Genomic DNA, 25,968 nt, shown 5'->3' with positions numbered 1-25,968 from the left:
GATCCCATGGTGAGGCGAGCGGGGGTAGGCGTGGCATCGCGCAACATCTGCGGGGGTCAAGTGACGCGCACCGGGCGGGAGCTCTGCGAGGGAGGTGAACACGCGGTGAGGGGGGTCCCGAGTTACGCGTGCGGGTGCAGGCTAGGGTGCGAGGGACGAGGACACGAGGCAGGCATCGTGCGTAGAGTTTCCCAGCGGGTATGACAAACAGGGGCGAAAGGGAGGAAGGTGAACGCGGGGCGATAGTGGTGGCGAGGTCGGAAGGGAGGAGGCGCGTGAAAGACGGGAGCGGGGGCATGGTGTAGTATGGACACCCAATAGTGTTTTATAAAGTAGTAGAGATAAGTTGAGCAGGTTTAAAACCGGTTCAGCCAGGATTCATACCAGCTGAACCAGTGCAACTTGAAATTTGACTCTATCTCGACATCTCATCCAGTTTTAATTACACAGCCTAGATACTACACACTTTGTCAGTAAAAATATAAGCGGTAAAAATGCACTGAACTAGGGGGATATATATAACAGTAAGCCCATGGGAGCTTCTAATCCGTGACACTAACATCTATGTACATGTTACTAAGATACCATTAATCAATTGGTCCTACGAGTCAAACGATACACTGCTGGTTCTGAAACGAAGGGAAGCTCGAAGCTCTCCATCAGTCTTGGTTGCTTTCAGTTTTTGGAAGGGGCGCTCCTGACCTGGCGTAAAATACCTTCAGCACGAATTCAGCGGCGGGCGTGCCCACAGATGACCGCACTCGGCCCTTCGATCGTTTGCCAATCCAGTGGTCTGCTAGGTCGTGCAGGGTGATCCCTGGGCTCACTGGTCTGCCACCGCAGAATATCTCCACCTGCAAGCACACCTCTGTTGTAATGTAACTAGAGAAAAATGAGAAACGAAATGGTATCTGTTACACTGGCCACGTCTATATTATCCACTGATGGTAGCAAAGTTTGTTAAAGTATTCGAATGCACTAAGCTATACCCAAAAAAAACTTTGGGTTGCACTCATAGAATCTGTGTGCTCCTCACTGCGGACTGCTTGGACATTCTTCTTTTCTTTTCCTTTTTTTTTTTTTGAGAGGCAAACTCGTTGCCTGCCTTGTTATCAATTTGGAAGCAATAGGAGTTTGTGCTGTGTTGGCCAAGCAACGCTAGATGACTGGATGTACATTGGGAACTAGGCAGCATCATTTCTTAGCTTTTGTAGATGTTGCTCAGTACAAAGGTAAAGCACGAAACTCTCTGAAGTGAAACAGCTTCACGGAAGTAGTATTTGAAAACAATGTATCGCAGTTTTCATTGATAATTCAAAGATAATCATAAAACGATATGTTTTACTTTTTAAAATAAACAAATAAAGAGCTAGATCTTCCGAGATACAACTAATTGGTATTAATTGTCGCTAGGAGATAAATACAAACCTCAGTTTCACTTGAAAGATTAAGTTTCTGCGCGAGGTATTTCTGTATGAAGGAAGCAGGCAAATTTACATCCCTAGGACAACAGAGTAAGGAAAATCACCTTAGTTACTGCAGAAAAAAAAATATAGTGTCTCAAGCAAGAGAGTGCTACGAGATAGCTCACTTGATCCTCAGAAATTTTGATGGTATCTGCGGCAGAGGAGGATGTCCTTTCCTGCAAGGATCAACACAACAGCATGATTCCTCATGTTCCTTTTAGAAACAACAAATGGAACTTCGTGAGACAAGCACCCTAGCTCTTACTGGTCAAAAGCAGCAAGAAGGTAGAACCATAATGCTGGCAATCTCCTCTTATTAGGCGTATTCTTTGTCTTCGTATTTTTCTGTTTTCCCTTTAAAATCAATACTTTCTTGGTTCCAGTTCTCTTCTCCAGATTTCCACGTCTTGTAATCTGCTTCCTAGTCTTTGCTTGACTGGCAAGAGTTACATCAACTGGATCATCAGTCCTTTTTCCAGCTGTCTTTATATCGTCTGATTTAGGTCTAAGAGACCTTTTCTTTTTAGCTGCTCGAAAGTGACACCCTAAAGGTCTCCACCCCCCAGATTTTTTTGTGATATTACTACTGCCCCGCAAGGTTGAGTGCTGCATATCAATGATATAAGGAGCAGTAAATAAGAATTAGTCACAATGAATTTCAATCAAGTAAATAAATTTTAAAACATAAAACAGCACAGAAATTTCTCTCACTGCAGGAACTAAAGCAAGTTCAGATGTGATTATGTGAATACGAAATTATAAAGATTTGAAATAAAATAAAATAGAAGAAGGTTGAGCATGCATTCTTTTTCTAGGGAAGTGAACATGTGTCGTCCATAATGTCCCCAGGCCTAACACATACAGGAATTATTACCACATTCGCGCAAACAAAACAAAGGAAAAATAGAAGGGCAGGAGTTAACTAAACAATCTCCTATGCTACTTTTTTTCAATTGTGGGGATTTAGCTTATAAGTTCTTAACACAATCATTTGTTAAGGATATCCAGTAAAAGAAAAGTTACATACCAAAGGGAGGTTTTGTAAGCATGAAGCTTTTGTTCTCCTCTTTCTCAAGCATTTTTGCATAGACATTTGAGGAGCATGTTTTGTCAAAGAAGATAAAGACCGTACTTTCGTCTTTATAGGTGATGTAATTGGCGATGTGACTTCTGGATCCTCAACCTTTCGTTTTTTAGAAGGAAATACCTTTGACCTTACATACTGTAGGCTATGATCAATTCTGTATAGAAAGTAAGTTGACATGAGCCATAAGCTATAGCTATAAAATAGATCAAGTACATTACAAGAAAAACTAACATACAGAAAAGTAAAGGTTCTTGTTGCATGTTGCTTCAATGCAAAAGAATAGTTTATCAGAGTTAAATATGTCAAGAAAAAAAACCTGAGTTTCTCCAGTGGAGCACAGCCCAAGTCAATGCTACAAACAGGGCAGCAGCACACTTCCTTATTTACAAACTCCTCTGATATGCACTTCCTGCAAACTGATGGTATTTATAACATTAATGGCAGATGCATTAACATTACACATGTATACATTACCCTTCCTTATTTACAAACTTAAAGGTTTGCTAATTTCTATTATCTTATTGTAAAGTCTTCCGCACAACTCTTATGTTTAAAGTTTATATTCATGTATGGTTATTGTACTGTTCGCAATTACGGGTGAATGGTCCTTGTAAATGAACGAGTTCATCAAAACTCGGCACCCCGAGTAAGTTATCTGATTCACTTACATATCCATCCGAGGCCTTGAAGGCAAGGATTGATGTTGGTTGGGTTTGTGACAGAGGCACAATCATGATTCATGAAGAAAAACTGTTGGCAGATAGCAATCCAATTAAGAATAAATAAATACAGTACTACAATACTGGTATTTGTTATGCCAATTGCCAAGCACTGTTAGGTACTACCAGCAGTGGGCCTGACTTGGTTACACAGTTAGCAAAGCTGAAAGCTGAAGGAGAAGATGGCAATTTGGTGTGGCTTGAGGAAGTGACTTCAAATTAGTTAGCATATCTTCCTCAGTTAAGGATAGAAGCATAGACAAAAAAAAGTTCTTCCCCCTCTCTGGTTCTCCTACTAATGATGTGCTACAGCACCTTGCCACAAACAAGGACTTCGTTTCCTGACCAAAGGGCATAACAAACTTGTTCTCAAGATGGTGCGTTGCAGAATCTCCAGAGCAGGGTAAATGAAATATCACCGTTTTTTGGCCATATAAGCAACTCTTGAAGCATAAAACCATACATTTCACACATATGAACCAGATTAACTTATTGCGGAGTGCACAACACAATTTACCTCAGGAACTCAACTTTACAAACACACAGGAACACTCACCCAAAGCTGTGAACAAACATGTTGAGCAACGTTTCTATTTTCTAGTGGACTAATGGTAACTCGACATTAGCAACTTCTATCTTCTTTTTTTATTTCCCCAACCACTAGAGAAATGAAATGAACAAGCAACCTAACAGCCAATGGCTTTTCCAGCAAGGCTTACGTGAAGTGGGGACTATAGATAAAATAAACAAATGATACAACACTTTTTCCATGCAATGTGATATGCATCATGCACCTATTCCCAGCACAACGAAAGGTGTGTGATGGGTTTTGCTGCATTAGGAGACCAATCTAGAAAACATCTGGTCTACAACGTGGAAACACCACCTTTGCCATGTTATGTAAAGCCTCACGTCACCAGATACCCCAAATAAACAACATATGTTTTCCTTTTTGCTTGAAACGATACTTAGGTGGACATTAAGGCTAGATCACTTTTAGGTGAACATTAAGGGGGTGTTTACTTCCTTTAGAGCATCTCCAACAAGGTGATAAAAATTGCCTTAAAAATTAAAATACTACATATATCATGTTGACTTCAGCTCGACGTCGATTACCGAGAGAGAGCGATCAATCAGTCGAGGATTGAAGAAGAACAGTGAACACGGAGGATTTTCTTTGGACAGGCCAAAACGGGCGAACTTGCCTCCTTTTTGTGTTTTTCTATTTATTCACTGAACTACTCAACGCGTTACAATTACTCAGCTCCAAACTTCCCACGATAGCCATACTCACGACCCTGGAAACTCGGAGCACTCTCCCACGATCACACACACACACTGTGTGGCACAGGACATGCTCCTGGCTCGTGCTTACCACTGACTCTGCAGCAGAAAACTCCCGCCAAGAGCCTAACTGAGAAGCTGAAGTATCTAACAATCTCCCCCTACTTCTGCTTCCCATAATCTGGAATCCTAAACGACTCCAATCTTCCTGCGAATCTCCTGGAAACGCAGCCTGCTTAAAGCTTTGGTGAACGTATCTGCAAGCTGTTCATCAGTCCCAACCTGCACCAATTCAATATCACCACGTTCTACACATTCTCTGGTAAAATGATATTTCACATCAATGTGTTTGCTTCGATCATGGTGAACTGGGTTCTTTGCCAACGCAATAACAGCCGTGTTATCCATGAGAATAATTGTTGGCTTAGCAGGGATGCTAACGACCTCCTCGAGTAGCTTCTGCAGCCACACTGCTTGAGCTGCCGCGGCTGCGCTCGCCATGTATTCTGCTTCACACGACGATGTGGCCACTGCCTTTTGCTTCTGAGACATCCATAACACTGGACTCCCCCCCGAGAAAAAATATAGCACCTGCAGTACTGCGGCGATCATCAATGTCACCGGCTAAGTCACTGTCTGAATACCCAATCAATTTCAGACTGCCTCTTCTTCGACTGTACTGTAGTCCATAACCTGTTGTCGCTGACAGATAACGTAAAACACGCTTCAATGCGACCTTGTGATCATGCCTTGGAGACTCCATGAACCGGCTCAGAAATCCAACACTGAAGGAGAGGTCTGGTCTTGTATGAAGTAGATATCTGAGACTACCAATTATACTTCTATATTCAGTTTTGTCAACTGCTGGAGCTTCACTTCTTTTAGATAGCTGAATTCTAGACTCCATTGGTGTTGCACATCCATTACAATTTTCCATCCTTGCTTTCTCAAGTAATTTCTTTGCATATGCTTCCTGTTTTAATTCCAGACCTTCAGCTGTTTGGCGTACTTCAATCCCGAGATAATATGACAACGATCCTAAATCTGTCATTTCAAACTCGTTCTTCATCTCCTTCTTGAATTCAGTGATCTGTGCGTCTGATTCCCCTACAATTAACAGATCATCTACATATACTCCAACAACAACTCTCTGACCACCTTTCTTTCTAGTATATAGTGCATGATCAGTCTTGCATCTTGTGAAACCAAGTTTGCCTAAACTTTTGTCCAGCTTCACATTCCAAGCTCGAGGAGCCTGTCGCAATCCGTACAGAGCTTTGTGCAATTTTAGAACCTTGCCTTCCTCCCCTTTTGCAGTGAACCCAGGAGGTTGTGTGACATATACCTCCTCAGCCAAATCACCATTCAAGAACGCTGATTTCACATCCATGTGATGGATTGGCCACCCATGATGTGCTGCGACTGCCAATAGTACCCTGACAGTCTCCATTCTAGCCACTGGAGCGAAAACTTCTTCAAAATCAATACCTTGCTGTTGCACATATCCCTTAGCTACCAGTCTAGCTTTGTGCTTGATCACAGCTCCTAATTCGTTACGCTTCAGCTTATACAACCATTTCAGACCTATAGCGCGATGTCCTTTTGGTAAATCAACCAGTGACCATGTCTTGTTCCCTTCAATTGATGCCATCTCCTCTAACATTGCCTTTCTCCAATCAGTAACCTTCAGAGCCTCAGTCACTGAATATGGCTCCTCACCGATGGCTGTCAACAATTCTTCAACAGCAAGCATTTCAGCTTGCTCTGGGACATTATCTGTTCCCAACACACTTTCCAGCATACGATACCTCCGTGGCGTGTCATCTTCATGGTCAGCATCAAGATCTGGGGTTTCAGTGGGAGGTGTGGCATACTCGGTAGCCATTATCCCAGGTGTGGGCACCTGCTGTTCATCCTGAACATCCCATTGGCCACCGGGATGAGTGGGAGGCCCAGAACGACCACTACTCGACGTGCTTGGTGACGAGGACGAAGGACCCGGCTTGTCCATCAGGCGAATGGAGCTCTCGACAGGGACGAACTCAGCACCAACTGGGACATTTATCCCAGTCTTCTCCTCCTCATTCCAGTCCCAGGCGCGATCCTCTTCAAACACGACGTCACGCGACACATGTACGCGTTTTGTGCTTGGATTGTAGAAACGCCAGGCCTTGCTGCCACTTTCATACCCAATGAACACCATTTGTGTACTTCTATCTTCAAGTTTTGTTAGACGCTTGTTGCCTTGCTTAACATGTGCAACACAGCCGAATGTACGAAGATGACTGACGGTAGGTTTTGTTCCATGCCATACCTCATATGGAGTGCTCCCTTCATTTCCTTGAGTGGGTGATCTGTTCAGTATGTATACAACCGTTGCCACAGCCTCCCCCCAGAACCAGTTAGGGAGATTCATGGCTTTAAGCATGCTCCGCACCATTCCCATGATGGTTTGGTTTCTCCGTTCCACCACTCCATTCTGCTCCGGTGTGTACGGTGCTGTCAAGTGTCGCTTGATCCCTTCACTGCAGCAATGCTCGATGAAAGCTTGTGCTGTGAACTCTCCGCCTCGGTCCGTACGGAAAGTTCCCACCTTTCTTCCAGCTTCCACCTCATCACTTGCCTGAAAGGACTTGAACGCCGCCATCGCTCCCTCCTTGGAACGCAGAAGAGACACCCACATGTACCTACTCAGGTCATCCACCAAAAGAAAGAACAACCTGTTACCGCTCGGTGTCGATGGGGTCAGAGGCCCGCAAAGATCCCCATGGATCAGCTCGAGCTTGCTCGTCGCACGATAGCCTGCCTCTCCTGGTGTAACACCCGGATTTTAGGGGTCCAAAACCCGGGCGCTAACATAAACACCAGGTATGCTGGGACCAAGTCTCATACATATGATGTATAGTGGCACAGGATCGAATGTCACAACTTTATATATAACAGGAGTTCTATACAAAATAAATAATTACATTATAAGGAGACAACGGTCCAGCAACCCAAAGTTGACTGGGAGACGACGACCTAGACCTCTCACGAACTCATCACAGCATCCTCCATGAGCATCATCCTGCAGTACCTGGTCTTGACCTGTGGTGTATGTGAGACAGCAAGAGTGAGCTCACATACGTTCATCGCTCAACAAGTTGTGGGGAATAATGTGTATGAACCCGCCAAAGGTGGGAGCTCACGTGAAGTGTAAGGCTTACCAAAGAAGATGGTTAGAGCTGAGCATTGCTTTTAAAGTTGGTCAAAATTTTATTAGCAGTTACTAAGTATAAGTAAATACCAACCCAATTAAATAGTAGAACAAAAGTAACCACATCACCTGCAATGCAATGCATATGACAAATTGAGTTTAGTTCCATAAATTAATCATGTGAGTGTCCGAGCCGCTCATGACCGTGAGCACGGCTAGTATACCAGTTTTACACTCTGCAGAGGTTGCGCATCTTTACCCACAAGTCGTGTATCCCATGTCGCCAGGGTTTGCAAGGCCCTAAGACACTTCCGAGGTGAATGGCTAGGGATCCACTACGAGGCCTTTACAAAGTTCCACTAGCTTCCGAAAACCCGCTACAGTTTATAGGAAGATCCAGTACAGGAATCCCTTGCAGGACCGCCATCGCAGCAAAATCCTCCCGAGGGCACTTCCCGCACTGACCTCTCCCCTACTGCCCTTGCCCCTTTCGGGTAAGGTAGTCTTCCACTAGCTTTCCTAATTAATCAGCCAAGGGCGTCCCATTAAACCCTTGTGGTAGCACTGTTTTCCCGGGTGGTTCTCCATGTTCCAATTAACATAATGATCTTAACATGAACCATAAATAACAACTGATAACAAAAGTATAATCATGAATAGTGTAATCTTCATACCCAAAACCACATATAGCACTAGCAAGTACTACCCAGAAAGTTCAGTGGTGAACAAGGTATAAAGATAATCAAACTAGGTAACCTATTGGGTCCCATCAAAATTAACCTATGCAGATCATTATGATTAATTAGAACATGAGTAGGTGAAAAGAAGTGATCAAGGGCACAACTTGCCTGGGCCTTGAGAATCCAGGTACCAGGATGATCTTCAGATGATACGTGACCTCACTGCTAGTCGTAGTAATACAAACAAACAGTGTAGGCAGAATTTAACATCACACCAACAAGTAAACAAAATACATAATAATAATCTACACATAAAAATAAGATCACAGGAAAAAGAATTATTAATTTTGGAGTTGTAGAATTCAACTTATGAATTACCTAAGATTTTAGGTGATTATAATATGATTAAATGATAAATAAATTTTCTGGCAGAGTTCATGTCAAAACAGTGATTCTAAATGGTAGAGAATATTATTACAAAATTTTTGGAATTGGAATGACTCAATTTGGAGCTAAAATGAATTAGTTATGAATTAATTAAGTTTCTGGATTTATTTTAACACTAAAAATCATTTTCTAAATCATTTTCTATGATTTTATAACTCTCTGGACTGGTCCTCATTTTCAGAAAACCGCAGGGGGCTTGGCGCAAATAAACCTAAGACTCAGGCTACACCCGCACAGGACGGCGGGTTGATTTGACCAAAGCCCGAGGGCTCTTTAGCAAATAGCACCCGCGAAGAGGTAAGATCTAATGTGAGCCGCACGATCTAAAGTCTATGGCCTAGATTAGATCGCCTAAAACCGAACCGGTATGCAGCCATAGTCCCAGGATCTGAATCCGACGGTCACGTTTTAATGAACCCGCGATCGGATTTCTACCGTATATCGCGAGATCAACGGTCCGAGTTCTTCCTAGCTGAAGAGGTAGCTACCATCTAATCTTGGCCGCCCATCATCAGATCAACGGCCACGGCGCATCCGCACCCCTGACGGCTACCCACGGCGGCGAGAATCCACCAAATCCCCCCCCCCCCACGGCGGCGCTAAGGACGGCGTGGTGAAATTCGGCCCGACCAGGGCCCCTCCGTTCGATTAACTGACATAGAACAACAATTGAACCGAGGCGAACACGGTGAGGTGAGTTACCGGGTAGATAGACCACTGGCGGAGGCAGGCCACGGCGGAGGGCGGAAATACCCGAAGTCGAGACTCCGGTGAGGAATTCGTCGTGCACCGGTCACCAATTCCGCACGTGGAGGCCCCGGTTATGTTCGCCGCACCCAGATGAGCTGCCAAGACTTCACAATGACCCGTAGACGACGGTGGCCAAGCGATTCAAGGGTGGCGGCCGAAAACCTTCCGCAAGCGTAGCAACGGCGCACGGCAATCGGTGCAAGCGGATGAGGAGGGAAGGAGGAGGCCGCGGCACGATGCTTTTATACCCGGGAGAGCACGGAATCGCTGTACCGGCTAACGGAGCCGCTGCCGAGATTCACGCGCGCGCGATCGGCGAGGTTTGTTGAAGACGAACCCGACAAGCGGGCCCCGCGGATCAGCGAAAGAAGCAGGGAGGAGTGAGCGCGGTCGTGGGAGGCCGACGAGTGGGGTCCGCGAGACAGTGACCAGGCGTGCGCGTGAGAGGCTGGGCAGGGGGCCCCACCTGTCGGCGCCGTGGGGAAGGTTAATGGGCTCGCGTCTGGTATTTCTTAACTGGCCAGAATTGAGTTCAGTCGGCCCATGAAGGCATAGTGTCCCTTTTTCTTTTTATTTCCTATTTTCTTTTCTACATTTTCAAATCCAATTTGAGTTCAAGTTTAAATTCAAACTTTTGTGAATAACTGGTCCTCAGTTTGAATAGTATAATTTAATATTATAAGTGTGAAGGATGTTTATTCTGATTTTATTTTATTTTATGTAGGATTTTTCTTAGTTCTTCCCTTCTCTTTTACTTTCTATTTTCTATTCCAAATTCAGAATTTGGGTGTTACAAATCCTACCCCCCTTAAAAATAATCTCGTCCCCGAGATTTGTAAGAAAAGGGATATAGGAAGAGTGGTTTGCAATTTAGCTTTCAGTTTCTTAATTAGTTCAAAATCAAGAGTCTCTCTTTTTTTTCATTAGTAAGTGATTAGGAGAGCATGGGTATTATATGTATGTCCACTTTATTATGTAAGATAGAAGATGTCTTTAGGGTATATATAGGTTTGGGTAAGAAAGAGTAGGATAAGAAAAGACTTCCTCCAAGATTTTGTGGATCTTGATTCATCTTGGTGGCCTCATTTGATCCTTGAAGACTTGAGTTGGTGCTCATCCTTACTTGATGAAGTTGATCATCTTCTTCTCCAGTCTTGGTCTCATTGATTCATGGGACCATAACCCGGGTGCTCATCTTTCCTTGTCTTGTCTCATTGATTAGGAGTTAGTGTATATTATTGGACTGGGGAATATGGTTAGTATAGGTATGGATGAGATAGACTACATGATGTAGGTCAAAAGTTTGTTTGATGTTAGGTGGGGATAGGCAGGTCATGCAATCCATCAAGACTCTATTGGTTGGGTTGGTTTCTCATTCTTTATTTAGTGTAGGGTGAACTAAGTTAAGAACTGTTCTATAGGGGTAGAGTCTAAACTATTTCATCAGTATTATCTAACATGTGTGATAAGTCACTTTAGATTTGATCAGATCTAGGTTAGATTGGTGTGACTTGTTTGACTAGATAAGATCTAATTAATTTGCATTAGATCATGGTTGTTAAACTAGGGTGGATAAGTATGCTTATTAGGACAAGATGGATCCATAAAGATAAGATAGAATCTTTTGAGACCAGTTAGATCTATTAGGATGAGATAAGTAAAGTGGTTAGGATAAGATGAATCCCTCAAGATAAGATGAATCTATTAAGATAAGAGAAAACCTCTTACGATAAGATGGATCTATATACATTAGGTTAAGACTTTTTGAGAGAAGATAGATCTATGAGATAGAATTTCTTAAGATGAGATGAATCTATTAAGATATGGGAGAGTCTTTTAAGATTAGAGGGATCTCTATGAGATAGATACATTTTAATGGAGGATAATCTAAATTGCTTAGTTTTCTTATGAATTCTAATTATGTCCATACGTATATGCAGATGTAATTGTGGGCATTACTCCACAACCCATCACACTCATTCAAAGATCCAAATCAGACAAGTATCATAAGAACAAACATTCAAGCATATAAATATTTACAAAAATAGTTTTGTTTTTGTTCCTAAGAGTAGGTCTCCTATTCCTAAAGTCACTTTAGGTACAGGATTTCAAGGTGTGAAATCCACATTTGTCTTTAGAAGGAAAAAGGTAAGAATAATCAGAGTAAAGCGGAATTAGATGAGAAATGATTAAGAAGAGTTTAGAAAAGAATCAGAGTAGCAGAGGTAAGTAAATAATGGTTGTCCGGTTCTATCTAGGTTTCGTCCTACAGTCAACATTCCTCTGATACCACTTCTGTAACACCCGGATTTTAGGGGTCCAAAACCCGGGCGCTAACATAAACACCAGGTATGCTGGGACCAAGTCTCATACATATGATGTATAGTGGCACAGGATCGAATGTCACAACTTTATATATAACAGGAGTTCTATACAAAATAAATAATTACATTATAAGGAGACAACGGTCCAGCAACCCAAAGTTGACTGGGAGACGACGACCTAGACCTCTCACGAACTCATCACAGCATCCTCCATGAGCATCATCCTGCAGTACCTGGTCTTGACCTGTGGTGTATGTGAGACAGCAAGAGTGAGCTCACATACGTTCATCGCTCAACAAGTTGTGGGGAATAATGTGTATGAACCCGCCAAAGGTGGGAGCTCACGTGAAGTGTAAGGCTTACCAAAGAAGATGGTTAGAGCTGAGCATTGCTTTTAAAGTTGGTCAAAATTTTATTAGCAGTTACTAAGTATAAGTAAATACCAACCCAATTAAATAGTAGAACAAAAGTAACCACATCACCTGCAATGCAATGCATATGACAAATTGAGTTTAGTTCCATAAATTAATCATGTGAGTGTCCGAGCCGCTCATGACCGTGAGCACGGCTAGTATACCAGTTTTACACTCTGCAGAGGTTGCGCATCTTTACCCACAAGTCGTGTATCCCATGTCGCCAGGGTTTGCAAGGCCCTAAGACACTTCCGAGGTGAATGGCTAGGGATCCACTACGAGGCCTTTACAAAGTTCCACTAGCTTCCGAAAACCCGCTACAGTTTATAGGAAGATCCAGTACAGGAATCCCTTGCAGGACCGCCATCGCAGCAAAATCCTCCCGAGGGCACTTCCCGCACTGACCTCTCCCCTACTGCCCTTGCCCCTTTCGGGTAAGGTAGTCTTCCACTAGCTTTCCTAATTAATCAGCCAAGGGCGTCCCATTAAACCCTTGTGGTAGCACTGTTTTCCCGGGTGGTTCTCCATGTTCCAATTAACATAATGATCTTAACATGAACCATAAATAACAACTGATAACAAAAGTATAATCATGAATAGTGTAATCTTCATACCCAAAACCACATATAGCACTAGCAAGTACTACCCAGAAAGTTCAGTGGTGAACAAGGTATAAAGATAATCAAACTAGGTAACCTATTGGGTCCCATCAAAATTAACCTATGCAGATCATTATGATTAATTAGAACATGAGTAGGTGAAAAGAAGTGATCAAGGGCACAACTTGCCTGGGCCTTGAGAATCCAGGTACCAGGATGATCTTCAGATGATACGTGACCTCACTGCTAGTCGTAGTAATACAAACAAACAGTGTAGGCAGAATTTAACATCACACCAACAAGTAAACAAAATACATAATAATAATCTACACATAAAAATAAGATCACAGGAAAAAGAATTATTAATTTTGGAGTTGTAGAATTCAACTTATGAATTACCTAAGATTTTAGGTGATTATAATATGATTAAATGATAAATAAATTTTCTGGCAGAGTTCATGTCAAAACAGTGATTCTAAATGGTAGAGAATATTATTACAAAATTTTTGGAATTGGAATGACTCAATTTGGAGCTAAAATGAATTAGTTATGAATTAATTAAGTTTCTGGATTTATTTTAACACTAAAAATCATTTTCTAAATCATTTTCTATGATTTTATAACTCTCTGGACTGGTCCTCATTTTCAGAAAACCGCAGGGGGCTTGGCGCAAATAAACCTAAGACTCAGGCTACACCCGCACAGGACGGCGGGTTGATTTGACCAAAGCCCGAGGGCTCTTTAGCAAATAGCACCCGCGAAGAGGTAAGATCTAATGTGAGCCGCACGATCTAAAGTCTATGGCCTAGATTAGATCGCCTAAAACCGAACCGGTATGCAGCCATAGTCCCAGGATCTGAATCCGACGGTCACGTTTTAATGAACCCGCGATCGGATTTCTACCGTATATCGCGAGATCAACGGTCCGAGTTCTTCCTAGCTGAAGAGGTAGCTACCATCTAATCTTGGCCGCCCATCATCAGATCAACGGCCACGGCGCATCCGCACCCCTGACGGCTACCCACGGCGGCGAGAATCCACCAAATCCCCCCCCCACGGCGGCGCTAAGGACGGCGTGGTGAAATTCGGCCCGACCAGGGCCCCTCCGTTCGATTAACTGACATAGAACAACAATTGAACCGAGGCGAACACGGTGAGGTGAGTTACCGGGTAGATAGACCACTGGCGGAGGCAGGCCACGGCGGAGGGCGGAAATACCCGAAGTCGAGACTCCGGTGAGGAATTCGTCGTGCACCGGTCACCAATTCCGCACGTGGAGGCCCCGGTTATGTTCGCCGCACCCAGATGAGCTGCCAAGACTTCACAATGACCCGTAGACGACGGTGGCCAAGCGATTCAAGGGTGGCGGCCGAAAACCTTCCGCAAGCGTAGCAACGGCGCACGGCAATCGGTGCAAGCGGATGAGGAGGGAAGGAGGAGGCCGCGGCACGATGCTTTTATACCCGGGAGAGCACGGAATCGCTGTACCGGCTAACGGAGCCGCTGCCGAGATTCACGCGCGCGCGATCGGCGAGGTTTGTTGAAGACGAACCCGACAAGCGGGCCCCGCGGATCAGCGAAAGAAGCAGGGAGGAGTGAGCGCGGTCGTGGGAGGCCGACGAGTGGGGTCCGCGAGACAGTGACCAGGCGTGCGCGTGAGAGGCTGGGCAGGGGGCCCCACCTGTCGGCGCCGTGGGGAAGGTTAATGGGCTCGCGTCTGGTATTTCTTAACTGGCCAGAATTGAGTTCAGTCGGCCCATGAAGGCATAGTGTCCCTTTTTCTTTTTATTTCCTATTTTCTTTTCTACATTTTCAAATCCAATTTGAGTTCAAGTTTAAATTCAAACTTTTGTGAATAACTGGTCCTCAGTTTGAATAGTATAATTTAATATTATAAGTGTGAAGGATGTTTATTCTGATTTTATTTTATTTTATGTAGGATTTTTCTTAGTTCTTCCCTTCTCTTTTACTTTCTATTTTCTATTCCAAATTCAGAATTTGGGTGTTACACCTGGGAAGGAAAGTCGACGCTGCTTCCCGGCGAGACAGCTATCACAGACATGATCAGCGTGATCAATCCGTGGCAGCCCGCGCACCATTTCTTCTTCGGCTAGACGTCTCAAGCTTCGAAAATTAAGGTGTCCAAGGCGTGCGTGCCACCTCCACGCTGCGCTGCCTCCTTGCGCAGCGAGGCAGACTGGCTTTGCAACGTCGAGATCCAGCTCGTACAGTCGGTTCACCGATCGTGGCACACTTGCCAGTAGCCGACGCTGAGTATCCCAGATCTTCAGACGCCCGTTCAGCATTAGGATCTTGTGTCCACCTTCTTCCAATTGTCCAAGTCTCACGATATTCGTGGTGAGCCTCGGAATGTAGTAAACTCCCGTCAGAGTCTTGTGGTCACCATTCCGGCAGTGGAGAAGAATGGATCCGCGACCACAAATGGTCGTGACTGAACCATCGCCGAATCGCATTGTACCTTGCACCTTCTCATTCAGTGAGGAGAACGCAGAGCGCTCACCCGTCATGTGATTTGTGGCTCCCGTATCTAGGATCCACCGCGCCTCTTCCTTCACTTTGTCACCAAGCTGAACGTACAGCTTGTCCTCCCTGAGATGAACGACATGGTGCGGCCCCAGCGAAGCCGGGGCGTCGTCGAGGTTCTCTTGTATGTCGATGACGCTGGTTCTCGCTAGTAACAAGGCTTCGTCCACTTCTTCAGTATGCACGGCGTGGGATTGCTCATCGCGCTTCTTCTTCCTGCAGTCCCGCGCCCAGTGTCCAGTATTTCCGCAATAACGACATTCGTCGTTCGCGGCCGTCTTTCCTCCACGGCCGCTGTTGCGGCCACCGCGTCTCCCACTGTTTCTTCCGCGCCCGCGTCCTCGGCCACGGAAATTTCCTGACACCGACGAGCCCCCACCAAAACCTGATGGTTTATCACCTGTAATCTTCAGACGTGAAGTTATCTTGGCAATTAATTCATCCTCTGTGAGATTTAGTCGGGGCAGGGCCACTGCGCGCTCCTGGGCGAGTCGTTCCTCAGCTGCCTTCAGACGCCCGATTAGCTCATCAACGGACATCTCGCTCAAGTCAAGTAGCGTCTCAATTGAAGCCGCTATCTGATCAAACCGAGATGGCAGGGCCTGCAGAAACTTCCTAACAACTTCCTCCTCGGTGTATTCATCACCAAGCACCGCCAGTTCACCCGTGATGCTTGTGATCCGTACACCGAAATCATCCACGCTTTCGCCGTCGTTGAACTTGAAGGCGTCGAAATCCCTCTTCAGTGTACTCGCCTTTGCCCTCCTGACGCGGTCGACTCCGACGTTGTGCAGTCGAAGCATCTTCCACGCATCCTGCGCGATTGCCTTCCCAGCCACGGCTCCCATCAGCTCTGGTGGAACCGCCTTGGGGAGTATCTCCAAAGCGTTCCGGTCGTTGACGTAAGTCGTCGTGCCTTCACTCACCGCGTCCCACAGGTTCCTCGCCTGCAGCATCACGCGCATGAGGGCCGCCCAGTCATGGTAGTTGGTCTTCGTCAAGATCGGGTAGTTCCTCGACGGAGCAGCTCGCTCCACAACGACGTGCTCGACCATGCGCTCATAACCGCCTCCCCGATTGTCGCGCGTCCCCCAGCGTGACGGAGGTGACCTCCCTCGTCGCTGGCGCCGCGGCGGAGTGACCGACGGTCAAAGCGTCCTCCTGCCGGCATGCTGGTCGCCATACCCAGCTCTGATACCACGTGTTGACTTCAGCTCGACGTCGATTACCGAGAGAGAGCGATCAATCAGTCGAGGATTGAAGAAGAACAGTGAACACGGAGGATTTTCTTTGGACAGGCCAAAACGGGCGAACCTGCCTCCTCTTTGTGTTTTTCTATTTATTCACTGGAATACTCAACGCGTTACAATTACTCAGCTCCAAACTTCCCACGATCGCCATACTCACGACCCTGGAAACTAGGAGCACTCTCGCACGATCACACACACACACTGCGTGGCACAGGACATGCTCCTGGCTCGCGCTTACCACTGACTCTGCAGCAGAAAACTCCCGCCAAGAGCCTAACTGAGAAGCTGAAGTATCTAACAATTCAAAGTGTTTAGGACACTAAAAAAATTGCACTCCAACAGTTAAGCTCTAAATCATGTATTTTTGGAAGTGAATTGTATTATTTGGAAAGAAAATATTAAGAATGGTGTAGAAAACAAACATAGGGCACTAGTGTAGCATGTAGTATATTTGGGTAACTTCATACAGTGCCCTATATTTTTTTAACAAAAAAATGCAAAATATGACACTCTTGAAGTTGTTTTTTATGGATTGAGCCCTATATTTTAAGACAGGGCACTGTTTTAAGACAATTGTTGAACATGCTCTTAGTCATCTTTCTAAACTTTAGGGACTAAACTTTGGTCCATAAAAATCATATTTGAAAGACCTATTTTAGTCACCTCGTTTAGTATTTTAGCGACAAAAGGTGACTAAATTTTGGTCACTAAAGTTTAGGAGCAAACACCCCCTATATTTAGAACACTCACCCAATGACACAATAAGGGATGTTTGGTTTCTTTAGCCACCCTCCTAAATTTTATAGACTAAACTTTAGTCATTAGAAATTCTATTTGAAAGACCTATTTCAGTCACCCCGTTTGATATTTTAGTGACTAAAAATGACTAGTTTAGGAGGTAGGAACCAAACACCACTACATAAATAACATAACATAGCATAGGGCCGGCCGTAACACTCCCGGTAAAAAACAGGTTCCATGTGATTTTCTATTGGATCAAGGCGTACACACGCAGCACCCACCCCTCAAGCAATCGACGGCGCCCATCGCCTCAAATCCCTCAAGAAAACATTGCAAAAGTGAACCAAGCCTTCCATTCCCGGAAAATTATAGCGTACCCACTCCGCGACGAATTTACAGATTACGTGAATTTCGCACACTAAAAGTGCACACCTTTACCCTCGTATTTTTTTTGAGAAATCCTCGACGCTTGGAGGAATGAAGATGCCACCTTTCGCGCATCACCTCAAAAACCAGACAAATCAGTGCAAAATTTCAAATCCGGAGCGCGGAAGGAAAGGCGTGACCACCTTCCACGTTTCACGACACAGCAGCACGGAAAAAAGGGCTTTGAGCGAGCCACAGGACACGGGCAGACCTACGCACGCCAGTTACTGAAAGGTTGGCGAAGCGGCGAGCTACTCACAGGTGTGGAGACACTCGGTGATGGTGGCGGCGTCGCGGAGGAGACGGCCGCAGAGCGGACACGTGAGGCACGCCGCGAGGCCCGACCGCCTCAGCATCACCACGCCCTCGGCTCCTCTGTCCCCTCCCGCTCCAGGCGCCGCAGCGGCGGCGGCGGTTGGCGCCTCGCAGGCGAGCACGGCACTCTCCATGCCGCCAGCCGGAGAGACCGAGCACGAGACGACGACGGGGGTTCGGGGTTCCCTCCCTGGCTCCCTCACGGCTCTCTCGGGTCTCACCCGCGTCGCGCTCGATCGCGTTGCTCGCAGCTTCGATATCCTCGGCCGCGACCGCGAGCCCGCGACTAGTGCTGAAGAAGTGGAGAATGGGTCGGGCCGACCCGAAATCAGTAGCCTAGAGTACGGTTCGGCACGTATTACTTTGGTACGAGCTAACACGGTTTTGGTTCTAAGACACGCTTGTGTCGGGTCTTAAGATATATATTAGATGGAGTAAATAACCTAGTTTTTTTAGTGAATAATTTACGTGATTAGTATTGTGAGCCGTCGCAACGCAACGCACACATAACCGACTAGTAGAGGAGATAAAAACCTAGTTTTATAAACGAGGGAAATTCAGATTATAAAAAAAAATTGGCAAAAAACTTGGACATGGATCTACGCAGGGTTTGGGGGTCCGTAGTGTTTCGTGCGCCCAGCCCAACAGGGATACATTGCTCGGCCTTCGGCGTTCGGTCCGCTTCACACTGCCCACCCCTGTTGATGATCGAAGCGGAGAGCCCCTCCCTCCCGTCATGACTCCTGATGAGTCGTGGTCCAGTCCTCTCGGCCGCCGCCGCCGGCCGAGACCCCAGACGGTGGTAAGGCAACTTCGTTTTGCTGCCGCCGTACCATCAAGAGTGCGACACCGACATAGATCCTCTCCTACGTGCGCCTGAGGCTCGCCGCGCCGCAGTCCGCAGCCGTCCTCTTGCAGATACAGAGCCTACGGCGTCGAGAACCACCGGAGCCCATGTTTGCTCGTTCATGTGATTCTGGTGTGATCAGTTTGGTGTATGTATGTGAAGGCTCGTTTAATTCCAGAGCTCATGGGCTAAGAAATCTCTCTTCCGTAAACAAATACAATACAACCAGGCAAGTGACTACCAACCTCAAATAGTTCCATATGTTTCTTTTGATCATACAAAGTACAGTGCCTTTTTTCCTCTGATGCCTGAACTTTCATACTGCGGTTGGTTTGTACACTTTATGTCATCAAGTAGGAGTATACTGCACCATCAGCAATATCTTCAGCCGTGAGGTCTAAGATGTGTTGTTATGTGTGTATGTGTGCCAAGCTTGAGATTAAAGGGCAGTGTATTACCTCTTTCCATGGAATACAAGAAGTCGTTAAGCATTAGTGACAGTAAATATGGCCATTAACCAGCAATAAGTAACAAAACATTAAGCTTCATTAACTTGTTGTGTTGAAGGGAACAACAAGTCTTGTCTATGACTCTACTATATAGCAGCAGTACGGCATCCTGTACAGTTCTCCTTTCCAAGACATGCAGGCAGATGACAAACTCGCTACTCAAATCTCTCTCCCTCCATCTTGCATAGCTTCTGAGATCGCCATGGATTTCAGCTGCTTTCAGCCCCACACGGGGATCTGTAGCTACCTGCCATTCGATTCGTACATGCAGCATGATGGACAGTATGAGCTCCATCTCCATCCTGCTGATCACCATCCGCTTGAAGTTACTGGAGACTACACTTCTGCGACGTTCGACGACCTTGGACACGAGTTCTTTGCAGAAAGAGAAATCGAGAAGCCCATATTCAACCGTACTTCATCGATTGGTCGTAGAGTTGGGTCTCAACTACCTCTGCCGACTATCAAAACTGAGGTTTCTCATCTCATAGACAGTGGCCTCGTATCATGTAAGGCGTATGAGATAAATGACAGGTTTCTGGCAAGAAAGAAGACCTCTTTGAAGAAAGCCAATGTCGTGAAAGGGCAGTGGACACCAGAGGAAGATAGGTAAAAGTTAAAAATCCATGACTTGTCTCTACTGTTTACTGTTAGTCATGACTTGTTCTCTTCCATCAATTGATGACTTCATCCTTGGAAAAATGGACAGGAAGCTGGTAAAATTAGTGGAACAGTTTGGACTGAGGAAGTGGTCGTACATAGCACAACTGCTGCCAGCAAGAGTGGGAAAGCAATGCAGAGAAAGATGGCACAACCATTTGAGGCCAAACATCAAGGTAAACTTCTTCTTTCATCAGTTCAACGGTTTTTTGCATCCTGGGGACATCCTTCTCTCTTTGACGTTGATGACACATGCATAACCAATACTATTCTGTTGCTTCTCAGTCTGTAGTATAGATGAAGTATGCGTTCTTATCAGTTACATATACTACTCCCTCTGCTTCTTTTTATAAGGCTCATTAGAATTTGGAGAAGTATTTACAAGTGTACTTCGACCATCTGACAATAATCATGAATTGTTACAAAATCAGTCTGTATTTAGAAGACGTTCGTGATGTGAATCTAGCGATACAAATTTTATCTACAAAGCATGCACGTATTTTGCAGAATTGTTGGTCAAACTTTATCAAGTTCGACTTTATTGAACCCTAACCTAATACGCCATATTCTGTATGCACAGCTGGACATTTAGTGCCTTTATCTTGTTTGTCCGGTTCTCATATATATATATTTTTATCTTAACGCTTTCATAGGTCAAACTTGCATTATGGACGCAGTAAATTCTAGGAGTTACTAGTCAGCATTATCGTCCGAATTAACTAAGCATCTTTCATTCATGGAACCTCAAATGCTTGCAGAAAGACATTTGGAGTGACGAGGAAGACATGGTTCTGATAGAAGCCCACAAGGAGGTGGGCAACAAATGGGCAGAGATAGCCAAGCGGCTACCCGGCAGGACCGAGAACTCCATAAAGAACCACTGGAACGCAACGAAGCGGAGGCAGTTCGCGCGGAGGCGGAGCCGCACCAGCTCCAAGGCGCCCAAGCCAGGCACCCTTCTGCAGAGCTACATCGAAGGCCTCGGCATTGTTGGCCCGAGCGACAAGAGTGCTGCGCCACTTTCTGAACCTACACTGTCGCCTGAAGCTCCCGGAGCAAAGTCGGCAAAGACCGGTGGAACAACGCTACCGGAAGAACACAGCCCGCCGTCCAACATGCTGGATTCCCAAGGCGTTCTTCTTCCCAGCGAAGAGCTTCTTGCCCCAATCTGCGACGAACTTCTAGATGGAATGTGTGGCGGTCTTTTCGACTGCACGAACGAGGACGCCTTCTTCCGTGTGTGCGCTGTGGACGATGACATCGACGTGAGCTACATCTTCGACCATGCGATCAAGGTCGATCCTGAGATAGACATGGAGATGATGATGATGTGGGATGACGACGCCCTCGCGTGTACTGCTGGACCTGCTGCTGGAACAGCTCATGTCGAGACCGTGCATGTGAAGGAGGAGATGGACCTGATGGAGATGGTGGCAGCCACGCAGAACTGTGGCGAAGCAGAAAATCACTAGAGAAGCAATTATATAGATGTGATCGCACGACCTACAGATGTAACCACATGCAGTACTATAGGGTATCCATATAGAACAGCACGACCTTTTGGATCGATGTGTCCTTCCTGTCCTGGTGAGTGGTCTCCACAATCAGTAACAAAAAAATAAAGCTTCAAATGAAGCATACTTGGTTCACATGTGTGTATATATTACTGTATTTGCAGATCTTATGATATACACGCGGAGTGTATATAGTAGGAGTGTTGTTGTTATTATCCATTCTAACGTGCTTAACTGTATGTTGTACGAGTGCTGTTATTAACTACACCTATTAAATCATTATCATCTATTCTAATTTAGAGTGTCTAGTCGTTCTGTATATTTTTTTTAAAAAAACACACACCTTCCGCCACTACTCTATCACTCCTTCCTTACTCGGAGGGTGTTCTTTGTAAAATATACTGAGACGTTAGATTTAGGAGCGGAGCTAAGATTACGACATATGAGGCGAGTAATTTGTCAAGACTATAAGGAGAAAAAATATCGTATAATATAAATGCATGCATATACTAATTTACATATAGCACAGATAATAAGTTAATTAAAGAGACTTGCACCATACAATTGTATATTAATTAACTCCAACAAAGACTGAAACAATTTTATATATGTGATATATTTAGAGAACAAGAGACTTACATGATTACATCTCTATCAACTTAAATTTGTCTCTATAAGGACTGATCCAATTAAAAGGTTTGACTATATCATGAGAGCGAATCGTTGATGTCAATTCCTTCTCAGTATAGATGATCATATAGCTTTACATAAAATCATATCCTTTCTGTGGTTGTGGTTGAGGCTGGAAAGGCGAGCATTAATCTTAATAATCTTTCAACCATTGCATACATGCACCTTTTACGTAGTTTAACAAGGCCTTTCATCAAATAAGCAAATGATGGTAATGTTTAATGTATTTAGCTCTTGGTGATTGTAATGTGGAAGTCGGTGCTTTAATTGGGACATCTTTTGATTGGAAAAAATTAGTAGGATAGTATTTTTCTACTAAGGTGTATATCTTTGGCATATCAAAAATATCGGTTCTTGGATACAAATAAGCACAGAGCAACAAAAGCTCTATCATTTAAGAGCTAAAGCGATCTTCTAACTCAATTAGTTGTTAATCAACTGCCACATTAAACACATATACTTCATAACGATGAAGAGTTATGGTGTTATGAAGCTTGTTTAGGGTATATTTGGGAACACGATATTTTCTTAGTTTCAAGACAATACCGTGGTATTTGAGCATACCATGGTATGTTAGATCAAAAGGCAATTGGGAGCGCATCTAGAAACTCTGTATTTTAAATTGTGGTTTTACTAATACCACGATATTTTTGGGGTCTAAAAAATTTGGTTTGGACCAAAGCTTTTTTCTTGCAAGTAGTTACAGTCTCATCTTCTCTTACAATGCAACTGAAATATTGTGTCTCCAAGCAGGTGTTGTATTAGACGAATGTAAAATATATCATAGTTATGTTATGGTATATAGTAAACTATGGTGTTATAAATTGTGGTCTTAAGAAACAGAGTTTCCAAACAGTGCCTTATAGATTTGGCCACATCAAACATTCAACATGGAATAAGAACTCTAGTTCTTTATAAATTGTCCTAGTCCATGAGTCTATTTTCTAGCTAATTGATTTATTGACTATAGTTGTGGCGCAGTAACAATACCAAATAATAATGAAGATACATTTATGAATGACCGGTTGATGAGATTCAACTTTAATATAATAACTCTATTATTCATGAAGCTAGCGGATTTTTAGAATTCAAAAATTCAACAACCTTAAGAATCCATGAAAATCTTTTAGCTTGCATAGAAACACTACAAATTCATCGTGCACATAACAACTATCGGGTGACAACTTTAGCTAAAGTTTGTCAGTTTTGTTATTAGCCACAAATTTAATATTTTAGAAAATATGATAGCTTTTGTTTGGACGAACAATTCTATTGTAACCAACAAAAAATCAATAATTCATACTGTGTATATATATTGGGCATAGTAAGAACCAATTCGAGAGGCACACTAGGACTAACACGATTTTGCTAGAGTTGTTCTTCATGATAACCCATGAGGATGAACACAATAGTCCATTACAATTGATCAGTCGGAGCTAGCGCTAATCACCAAAGTCGTTCAACGATCCCTCCAATCATCGGTTCGTCTAAGTAATGGTAATCGCCAAGACTAATAAGAGAACAACCAGTCAACTCACCCAACTAGTGTCGCAAGATAAGAAACAAAGATGCAAATACACTAGATCTAGAGGCTCTCCAACATCAGCAAATTGATGAAATGATGCAAGTCGTTGGAGTGTGTCTTATCTCTCAAAGGGTGTACCTATATCTTTGATGCTCTGATAAAGTGTCCATGGGTATTTATAGCCTCAACCAAATAAAGCAATTGTTTTCCACTTGAGAAAGTCATTGCGGGGCACACCAAACGTCGTAATGGTTGAATCCTAATGGCTAAAAATACTAGCATTACACATTGTTCTTGTCCGATGGTCCCACAACGAACATGTCCAGTGAATGTTCCTCACTCTCGGTTGTCTTGTTTGGTGAAATGGTTCATGCTGGTGCTATGTTCGATGCCACAATAGATGTCTAGTGAGTCGCTTGAAACTCCCACACTCTACCAAGTTATAGTTGTAGCCGGCCGGTGCACACCAGACTCAACGACGCTCAGCTAAAAATTATCTAAGTTTGTGGACAAGTGAAAGTTCCCTTTGAACCGGGAACAGGATCTGGATGTCACCTAGAGGGGGTGAATAGGCGAATAAAACTTATCACTTTAAAACTTAAATTCTTACTCTACTCGAAGACTTAGTACGCAGTGGAGTGAGAAGACCCTTCGAGTAGGTTGCAGCGGAATAGAAGATCCTGTCTCAAAATATCCTGCACTTCAAATAAAGCTTATACCACAGATAAGTGTTGAAGTGCAGATATAAAGGCGAGTAAGACAGAGAGTCAGGATACAATACAGAACAGAGCACACAGGTGCAAGGATTTATCCCGAGGTTCGGCTAAGCCTGAAATGCTTGCCTAGTCCTCGTTGGAGTTAGCCACACCTGGGCTTGGAGTCTATTTCAACTCCTTCCTCCGTTTGCTCAGATCTGTCAGTATGACAGATAGAGCCTTTCACTATGTTGAGTTGGGTTACAACAAAACCGCGGCTGCTTACAAACTTCTTGGCAGCACCCCGGCAGAGTAACAATACGCTCAAGACCTTGCTCTAGCTCTTAGCAGCACTTCTCCACTCTCTAAAGGCTTATAGCTTTGCCTTCTACACAAACTAGAGAGATACACACAAGAGGGAGAGTGAGAATTGATTCGAGTGATGTCTACACTTGTTTGTTGCGCTTGTCCATTGCTTGAGGCGCCTAGAGGTCCCTTTTATAGGCACAAGGGGCCTAGGAGCCGTTAGAAGCAATCCAGGAAGGCAAATCTTGCCTTCTGTCGGGTGGCGCACCGGACAGTCCGGTGCACCACCGGACACTGTCCGGTGCCCGATTTCCTTCCAGAAACGGAGCAGTCAACCGTTGCAGTCCTGGAGCCGTTGGCGCACCGGACACTGTCCGGTACACACCGGACAGTCCGGTGCCCCCATCTGACTGTTGGCTCGGCCACGCGTCACGCGCGGATTGCGCGGCCGACCGTTGGCCTAGCCGACCGTTGGCTCACCGGACAGTCCGGTGCACCACCGGACAGTCCGGTGAATTATAGTCGTACGTCGCCAGACTCCTCCCGAGAGCGGCCTGTTCACCAGAGTTCAACCTGGCGCACCGGACACTGTCCGGTGCACCACCGGACAGTCCGGTGTGCCAGACTGAGCTGAGTCTTGGTTGTACACAGCCAAGCCTTTTGCACCTCTTTCCTTTTCTTCTTCCTTCTGTTTCTAACACTTAGACAAGTATATTAGTACACAAAACCAATGTACTAAGTCTAGAAACATACCTTCTCTTAATTATTACATCTATAGCATGCTTGAGCTTTGATGTTGGACTCATAAATCATCAAGTCAGCTTGACTTGATCTAGATTGACATTTCTTAGCTCCAACATCCTGCAAAAGTCACATAGAACATCTCCAAACATAGGAACAACCCAAACTAAAGATCAAGGTGAACTTAGCTCTTTTGGGCTACTTCTAGTTCTGGTTTTGACACTTGTTCTCCTTCTAGTG

At 44.7% G+C, this 25,968-nt stretch overlaps 2 protein-coding genes across 4 annotated transcripts; one reads left to right on the top strand and one right to left on the bottom strand.

Moving 5' to 3' along the window:
- Nucleotides 1–320: 320 nt before the first annotated feature.
- Nucleotides 321–18,636, bottom strand: LOC100284587 (protein binding protein). 3 transcript variants are annotated; one of them, NM_001157482.2, is made up of 7 exons: nt 18,186–18,636; nt 2,870–2,969; nt 2,494–2,707; nt 1,732–2,072; nt 1,592–1,642; nt 1,429–1,501; nt 321–854 (listed from the first exon to the last, which is right to left on the bottom strand). In NM_001157482.2, exons 1-7 carry the CDS (start codon nt 18,373–18,375, stop codon nt 660–662), a joined length of 1,164 nt encoding a protein of 387 aa, NP_001150954.2. In that variant the 5' UTR covers nt 18,376–18,636; the 3' UTR covers nt 321–659. The 3 variants fall into 3 exon arrangements, with proteins under 3 accessions (NP_001150954.2, XP_020408410.1, XP_035823671.1); XM_020552821.3 differs by having other exon boundaries at nt 347–854; nt 2,599–2,707; nt 18,186–18,566; XM_035967778.1 differs by lacking the exons at nt 321–854; nt 1,429–1,501; nt 1,592–1,642 and having other exon boundaries at nt 1,993–2,072; nt 2,870–7,367; nt 14,977–18,555.
- Nucleotides 18,637–18,996: 360 nt separating this feature from the next.
- On the top strand, nt 18,997–21,964 carry LOC103644185 (Transcription factor MYB98). Its single transcript, NM_001350193.1, has 3 exons — nt 18,997–20,206; nt 20,307–20,433; nt 21,016–21,964. The coding sequence occupies exons 1-3, from the start codon at nt 19,731–19,733 to the stop codon at nt 21,727–21,729; spliced, it is 1,317 nt and encodes a 438-aa protein (NP_001337122.1). The 5' UTR covers nt 18,997–19,730; the 3' UTR covers nt 21,730–21,964.
- Nucleotides 21,965–25,968: the final 4,004 nt, after the last annotated feature.

The sequence above is a fragment of the Zea mays genome, chromosome 1, assembly GCF_902167145.1.
Source record: "Zea mays cultivar B73 chromosome 1, Zm-B73-REFERENCE-NAM-5.0, whole genome shotgun sequence".
Lineage (NCBI taxonomy): Eukaryota > Viridiplantae > Streptophyta > Magnoliopsida > Poales > Poaceae > Zea > Zea mays.
This window is presented reverse-complemented; position numbering and strand designations above follow the sequence as displayed.

Bases quoted from the DNA above. Each gene is read 5' to 3' on its own strand.
- LOC100284587 (XM_035967778.1), bottom strand. From the start codon at position 16,564: ATGGTCGAGCACGTCGTTGTGGAGCGAGCTGCTCCGTCGAGGAACTAC. The intron at 7,368-14,976 runs GTGTAACACCCA...GTGTTACACCAG, and splicing joins GCGTCGACTTTCCTTCCCAG to GAGAGGCAGGCTATCGTGCG.
- LOC103644185 (NM_001350193.1), top strand. From the start codon at position 19,731: ATGCAGGCAGATGACAAACTCGCTACTCAAATCTCTCTCCCTCCATCT. The intron at 20,207-20,306 runs GTAAAAGTTAAA...AAAAATGGACAG, and splicing joins TGGACACCAGAGGAAGATAG to GAAGCTGGTAAAATTAGTGG. The intron at 20,434-21,015 runs GTAAACTTCTTC...AAATGCTTGCAG, and splicing joins ATTTGAGGCCAAACATCAAG to AAAGACATTTGGAGTGACGA.